We start from the raw sequence: 8,025 nt of genomic DNA, 5'->3' as shown, positions 1-8,025 counted from the left end.
TGACCAAGTTGAGCTGACTTCTTCTCATACACATGGACCTGTATGGATTTCCAGCCATTACCACAGTATCTCCACTCCACTCTGGCGTCCTCAGGAAGGTCAGTGGTCGTACTGAAGGGCAGCCGGGCCGACCTTGCCCCCTCCTCCACCTCCACCTCTTAAACTGGGGGGAAACATGACATCAACATGGGACAGTTTTTTATCATCAAATCTTCTACATGGAGAAGAATCAGCCCCTTTAAATGGAAATGATTGAATAATTGCTCAACTTAAGTAATTTGACCAGGAACAGCAGAGAAGGCTGATAAGATGAAAACACTAAGAAATCCATGGTTGTCTAAATTGGCACTAGGGACACAGAATGCCACTGTCCTGGTGGGGAAGGAGGTGCAGTTGTGGCAGATGGTTGAGAGGTACAGACTAGACTTGGGCTCTGGAACCGATCTCCTCAAGGATGGTGGGACTCATCTTATTTATTTATTTTTTTATTCAGGAGTTGTTCAGGGTGAGAGGTGTGGAGCAGGTGTGGGCTTACTCACACCTGCTCTGTCCTCTGGTAGCCCTCTGGCTCAGTGGCTTTATGTTGGAGTTCACCCCATTGAATGAGAGGGCGGAGCTTCAGTTTGGGAACAGGTTCTGACTGTTGTCTGTGCCTATGTGTACCCTGCCTTCTTGGAGTCTCTCGGTGGTGTGCTGGAAGGCGCTCCCCTCAGGGACGCCATTGTTCTACTGAGAAACTTCAACATTCACATGGGCAATGACAATGAGACCAGGAGGAGTGTGATTGGGAGGAATGGTCTGCTGGAGCTGAACCTGGGGTTTTTTCTATTATTAGACCTCTGTACAAGTCACAGTTTGTCTATAACAAACACTTTGTCACAACAGTGTTATTAAGTACATGTGGCACAAGGTGTTTTGGGCAGGTCCAATGAGGAGGAATCCCCTTGGAATATGTAGGAAATGCTATATGTCACAGCTGGCCTGGGAACACCTTGGTGTCTCCCTGGAGAAGCTGGACAGGGACAAGGAAGACTGGATGGATGGATGGATGGATGGATGGATGGATGGATGGATGGATGGATGGATTATCCAGCCTGATTATGAATACTAAAATATATATCATTAAAATCTGCACCATGAGTAACTCCACATTGTGCTATTTGGGATTGTGGAGGTTAGACAGGGAAGGGGGAAAGAAGGGGTCTGTATTCTAGAAATAGGAATGACCTGTGTCTACAGTACTGACCTTTGACCTTTAGATGCACTTCTTTCTTCATCAGGATCTGATTGTCTCTGTCGTAGACGACACAGATGTAGATGTTGGTGTCCCAGACTGTGGGGTGTTTCAGGGTCAGACTGAGGTCTCCAGCTCTCAGTGGGTCTTCATTCATCTCTGTTCTGTTTCTGTACATACTGTCCTGTTCATCAGTTCTGTCAGAGCCGTCCTCATACACGTGGACCTTCCTGTAACTACCGTCCATCCACTCCATTGTGACCTGACTGACGTCCTCTATATGAAATGTGGTTTTCCAGGGCAGCAGGACAGGCTCCTCCCCTGAAACCACCTCCACCTGTTGGACTGAGAACAACAAAGATACCATCAGACAACAGTAGAGGAAAACATCTGCCATGGATACAGTTCTAAGTGATGATCCAATCAGCAGCAGAACCAAGTGCTTATGTGTCACTGAAGTTTTTTGTATGTTTAAGAATGTCATCAGGATCAGAGCAGTTCCATTTCAGTCTCAGAAACTGCCCTGCTGGTATGTTATCTTTCATATGTTTGGGATGACTGCTACTAAAATGTCTTTTCAAGAGATGTGTGAATAACTCCAGTTTCATCTTTATATGTGGTTAAATCTAGATTATTGATTTGATTTGCTCCATGCTGTATTCACAGGTTGTTTCCTAAGATGTTTGTGGATTCTGGGGAAATAATAAATAATAGGAGTGACACAATGAGGGTTCAGTGAATAACCATACTCCTTTTTTATGATCCAGTTTGATTTGAAAGTAACTCTCAGGATATTAAACATCAGTAAAGACAATGTCGCACAAGGAAACTTTAACCAACTAACCACAGAGTAAAATGATAATTAATAAAAGTGCGGCATTCCATCAAAGCCAGTTTACACAAATGTGTTGAAGAAGTGGTTTCAACAATCTGAACAGAAAAGACCAGAAGGAATGACAAGAAAGACACTTGTGAAGGACTTGGAGGTGTTTTGTGTCCCCATAAGAGAGGGTGAGCAGAATTCAGTTGGTTCTCTTAGTCTACAAGTTCACCACTAGGTGGGAGTAAATATCACAAACTTCACCTTTAATGCATCAGTTCTCAACACACTTTAAACATAATTTAATGTACAACATGACAGAAAACATTATTTTTGAAAACAGTCACTAACAGTTATTGGGTTGGAATTCAACCTCATTTTTCACAGCACACAGTCTTATATCAGACTTTATAAAAACATAAACCTGCTGGTGGTGGCCTTTCTTGGACCAGGTACTCTGGCTTCCTCCCACCATCCATACACATGCATTTTTATGGGTTAATTGGTGAGTCTAAATCAAAAGAATGTGAGAGTGAATGGTTGTCGGTGTCTACATGTTAGCGATGACCTGGACAAATATTCAGAGTAAACCATGCATTTACTTGTTGGTAGTCAGGATAGGCCCTGGCATCCCTGCAACCCTCCAGAGGATTAAACAGTTTGGAAAATGAAGGAATACTTCTGTTGTTGTGTCAAAGTACTGTAGAAAAAAAATGATAAGTTGATACTATCATCCTGATCTATATAGTGTTAATGTGAGACTATATGTAAAATATTTTACAAATTATATTTTCTTTGGAATGTCGGGAAAAAATAATAAGTACATTTTTCAGGGGTTTGAAAGAGCAATTTATGGCATTTTAATACTAATTAATGCTGCAGTGTTTCTGGTTTCCCTTCAGCACACTGACCTGTATGTAGAGGACTGACCCATGTCTAGAATGCTGACTCTAAGAAGGGCTCAGTATTCTAGAACTAGGAATGACCTGTGTCTACAGTACTGACCTTTGACCTTCAGATGCACTCGTTTCCTCATCAGGATCTCCTTGTGTCTGTTGTAGACGGCGCAGGTGTAGATGTTGGTGTCCCAGTCTGTGGGGTGTTTCAGGGTCAGACTGAGGTCTCCAGTTCTCAGTGGGTCTTCATTCATCTCTGTTCGCTTTTTGTATCTATTGTTCTGTTCATTAGTTCTGTCAGAGCCGTCCTCATACACGTGGACCTTCCTGTCATGATTGTCTGTCCACTCCACTGTGACCTGACTGATGTCCTCTATATGAAATGGGGTTTTCCAGGGCAGCAGGACAGACTCCTCCCCTGAAACCACCTCCACCTGTTGGTCTGAGAACAACAAACATACCATCAGACAACAGTAGAGGAAAACATCTGCCATGGATACAGTTCTAAGTGATGATCCAATCAGCAGCAGAACCAAGTGCTTATGTGTCACTGAAGTTTTTTGTATGTTTAAGAATGTCATCAGGATCAGAGCAGTTCCATTTCAGTCTCAGAAACTGCCCTGCTGGTATGTTATCTTTCATATGTTTGGGATGACTGCTACTAAAATGTCTTTTCAAGAGATGTGTGAATAACTCCAGTTTCATCTTTATATGTGGTTAAATCTAGATTATTGATTTGATTTGCTCCAAGCTGTATTCACAGGTTGTTTCCTAAGATGTTTGTGGATTTTGGGGAAATAATAAATAATAGGAGTGACACAATGAGGGTTCAGCGAATAACCATACTCCTTTTTTATGATCCAGTTTGATTTGAAAGTAACTCTCAGGGTATTAAACATCAGTAAAGACAATGTCGCACAAGGAAACTTTAACCAACTAACCACAGAGTAAAATGATAATTAATAAAAGTGCGGCATTCCATCAAAGCCAGTTTACACAAATGTGTTGAAGAAGTGGTTTCAACAATCTGAACAGAAAAGACCAGATGGAATGACAAGAAAGACACTTGTGAAGGACTTGGAGGTGTTTTGTGTCCCCATAAGAGAGGGTGAGCAGAATTCAGTTGGTTCTCTTAGTCTATAAATTCACCACTAGGTGGGAGTAAATATCACAAACTTCACCTTTAACGCATCAGTCTTTAACACACTTTAAACATATATTAATGTACAACATGACAGAAAACATTATTTTTGAAAACAGTCACTAACAGCTATTGGGTTGGAATGCAACCTCATTTTTCACAGCACACAGTCTTATATCAGACTTTAAAAAAACATAAACCTGCTGGTGGTGGCCTTTCTCGTACCAGGTACTCTGGCTTCCTCCCACCATCCATACACATGCATTTTTTATGGGTTAATTGGTGAGTCTAAATCAAAAGAATGTGAGAGTGAATGGTTGTCAGTGTCTACATGTTAGCGATGACCTAGACAAATATTCAGAGTAAACCATGCATTTACTTGTTGGTAGTCAGGATAGGCCCTGGCATCCCTGCAACCCTCCAGAGGATAAAACAGTTTGGAAAATGAAGGAATATTTCTGTTGTTGTGTCAAAGTACTGTAGAAAAAAAATGATAAGTTGATACTATCATCCTGTTCTATATAATGCTAATGTGAGACTTTATGTAAAATATTTTACAATTTATATTTTCTTTGGAATGTCGGGAAAAAATAATAAGTACATTTTTCAGAGGTTTGAAAGAGCAATTTATGGCATTTTAATACTAATTAATGCTGCAGTGTTTCTGGTTTCCCTTCAGCACACTGACCTGTATGTAGAGGACTGACCCACATCTAGAATGCTGACTCTAAGAAGGGGTCAGCACTCTACAACTAGGAATGACCTGTGTCTACAGTACTGACCTTCGACCTTCAGATTCACTCGTTTCCTCATCAGGATCTCCTTGTGTCTGTTGTAAACGGTGCAGGTGTAGGTGTCAGTGTCCCAGACTGTGGGGTGTTTCAGGGTCAGACTGAGGTCTCCAGTTCTCAGTGGGTCTTCATTCATCTCTGTTCTCTTTTTGTATTCATCGTTCTGTTCATTAGTTCTGTCAGAGCCGTCCTCATACACGTGGACCTTCCTGTCAAAAGTGTCTGTCCACTCCACTGTGACCTGACTGATGTCCTCTATATGAAATGGGGTTTTCCAGGGCAGCAGGACAGACTCCTCCCCTGAAACCACCTCCACCTGTTGGTCTGAGAACAACAAACATACCATCAGACAACAGTAGAGGAAAACATCTGCCATGGATACAGTTCTAAGTGATGATCCAATCAGCAGCAGAACCAAGTGCTTATGTGTCACTGAAGTTTTTTGTATGTTTAAGAATGTCATCAGGATCAGAGCAGTTCCATTTCAGTCTCAGAAACTGCCCTGCTGGTATGTTATCTTTCATATGTTTGGGATGACTGCTACTAAAATGTCTTTTCAAGAGATGTGTGAATAACTCCAGTTTCATCTTTATATGTGGTTAAATCTAGATTATTGATTTGATTTGCTCCAAGCTGTATTCACAGGTGGTTTCCTAAGATGTTTGTGGATTTTGGGGAAATAATAAATAATAGGAGTGACACAATGAGGGTTCAGCGAATAACCATACTCCTTTTTTATGATCCAGTTTGATTTGAAAGTAACTCTCAGGGTATTAAACATCAGTAAAGACAATGTCGCACAAGGAAACTTTAACCAACTAACCACAGAGTAAAATGATAATTAATAAAAGTGCGGCATTCCATCAAAGCCAGTTTACACAAATGTGTTGACGAAGTGGTTTCAACAATCTGAACAGAAAAGACCAGAAGGAATGACAAGAAAGACTGACACTTGAGAGGGACTTGGAGGTTTTTTGTGTCCCCCTACGAGAGGGTGAGCAGAATTCAGTTGGTTCTCTTAGTCTACAAGTTCACCACTAGGTGGGAGTAAATACCACAAACTTCACCTTTAACACATCAGTCTTTAACACACTTTAAACATAAATTAAGGTACAACATGAGAGAAAACATTATTTTGGAAAACAGTCACTAACAGTTATTGGGTTGGAATGCAACCTCATTTTTCACAGCACACAGTCTTATATCAGACTTTAAAAAAACATAAACCTGCTGGTGGTGGCCTTTCTCAGACCAGGTACTCTGGCTTCCTCCCACCATCCACAGACATGCATTTTTATGGGTTAATTGGTGAGTCTAAATCAAAAGAATGTGAGAGTGAATGGTTGTCAGTTTCTACCTGTTAGCAATGACCTGGACAAATATTCAGAGTAAACCATGCATTTACTTGTTGATAGTCAGGATAGGCCCTGCCATCCCTGCAACTCTCCAGAGGATAAAACAGTTTGGAAAATGAAGGAATATTTCTGTTGTTGTGTCAAAGTACTGCAGAAACCCACCGATAAGTTGATACTATCATCCTGATCTATATAGTGTTAATGTCAGACTATATGTAAAATATTTTACAATTTATATTTTACTTTGGAATGTCAGGAAAAAATAATAAGTACATTTTTCAGAGTTTTGAAAGAGCAATTTATGGCATTTTAATACTAATTAATGCTGCAGTGTTTTTGGTTTCCCTTCAGCACACTGACCTGTATGTAGAGGACTGACCCATGTCTAGAATGCTGACTCTAAGAAGGGCTCAGTATTCTAGAACTAGGAATGACCTGTGTCTACAGTACTGACCTGTGACCTTCAGACGCACTTGTTTCCTCCTCAAGATCTGCTTGACTGTGTTGTAGACGGTGCAGGTGTAGGTGTCACTGCCCAGGTCTGTGGGGTGTTTCAGGGTCAGACTGAGGTCTCCAGTTCTCAGTGGGTCTTCATTCATCTCTGTTCTGTTTCTGTACATACTGTCCTGTTCATTAGTTCTGTCAGAGCCGTACTGATACACGTGGACCTTCCTGACATCCACATCTGTCCACTCCACTGTGATCTGACTGAAGTCCTCCATCAGCTGAAATGTGGTTTTCCAGGGCAGCAGGACAGACTTAACCTCTGAATCCACCTCCACCAGTTGGACTGAGAACAACAATGACACCATCAGACGGCAGAAGAGGAAACATCTGCCCTTGTTCCAGTTCTAAGTAATATTTGTTCAATCTGTGTTGAATCATCAGCAGAATCGACTGCTTATTAACCTGTTAACTCCTATTCTCAGTTCAACTACATCTGACATGTCTATCTGATAATCCAGGTGCCTTTAGTTTTCTCATCTTCTGTCTACAGCACTGACCTTTGACCTCCAGCACCACTCGTTTCTTCTTCAGGACCTTGTTTTTGTTGTAGACGATGCATAAGTAGCTGCTGGTGTCCCTGTCCGTTGGGTGTTTCAGGGTTAGACTGAAGTCTCTAGTACTCAGCCAGTGTTTCTTCATCTCTGTTCTGTTTCTGTAAATAGGGTCCTGTTCATCAGGTTGGTCAGAGCCGTACTTATGCACAATGAGCTTCTTGCTGTAGAAGTCCATCCACTTAACACTGATATGTCTGAAGTTCTTTGTCAGGTGAGCTACAGTTTTACATGGCAGCAGGACAGACTCCTCCCCTGAATCCACCTCCACCAGTTGGACTGAGAACAAACAAATAAAAAAGTAGACACATTATTGGCTGGCCTGCTGTACTGTGCTTTGTTTCAACATAATTTCATTATTAACCAAAAATACTGTGGACAGCTTAGAAGCATGGCAACTCATTAAATGAACACACTAAACTGTCTGTGTCTAATATTCAGGTGCAGATAGCACATTGAAGAGCTACAGAGTGCAAACAAAAGGCTGCAGCTGCGCTGGTTCAGACGCAGAACTTCCACCCCTTCACCTCTATGACAAATGTTCCAGCTCAAATACATTCTCCTTGTGCTAGAAAAGAGCAGGTGCACAGCAAGGACAAGTTATCAAACGGTTCAATCCGGACTGTTTGCGAATATCAAATGCGTCAAACTCATTTTAGTTCAGGGGATGCATACAGTCCAATTTGATCTCAAGTGGGTCGGACCAGTAAAAATACACTGTTGCCAATGA

General features: G+C 41.5%; 1 protein-coding gene across 1 annotated transcript in view; it reads right to left on the bottom strand.

Annotated features, from left to right (window-relative positions):
* Positions 1-37: 37 nt before the first annotated feature.
* The window catches only part of LOC115438346 (uncharacterized), a 96,757-nt gene continuing 88,769 nt past the window's right edge, over positions 38-8,025 (bottom strand). Inside the window, exons 7-12 of the mRNA XM_030161922.1 lie at positions 7,242-7,574; positions 6,692-7,027; positions 4,874-5,206; positions 3,060-3,392; positions 1,247-1,579; positions 38-163 (exon numbers count right to left, since the gene is read on the bottom strand). Of these exons, the coding sequence (XP_030017782.1) occupies positions 159-163; positions 1,247-1,579; positions 3,060-3,392; positions 4,874-5,206; positions 6,692-7,027; positions 7,242-7,574 (1,673 nt within the window). The 3' untranslated portion in view covers positions 38-158. The remainder of the gene's footprint in view (positions 164-1,246; positions 1,580-3,059; positions 3,393-4,873; positions 5,207-6,691; positions 7,028-7,241; positions 7,575-8,025) is intronic.

The sequence above is a fragment of the Sphaeramia orbicularis genome, chromosome 18 (genome assembly GCF_902148855.1).
Source record: "Sphaeramia orbicularis chromosome 18, fSphaOr1.1, whole genome shotgun sequence".
NCBI lineage: Eukaryota > Metazoa > Chordata > Actinopteri > Kurtiformes > Apogonidae > Sphaeramia > Sphaeramia orbicularis.
The sequence above is the reverse complement of the archived record's forward strand: the minus strand, read 5'-3'. Positions and strand labels throughout refer to the sequence as shown.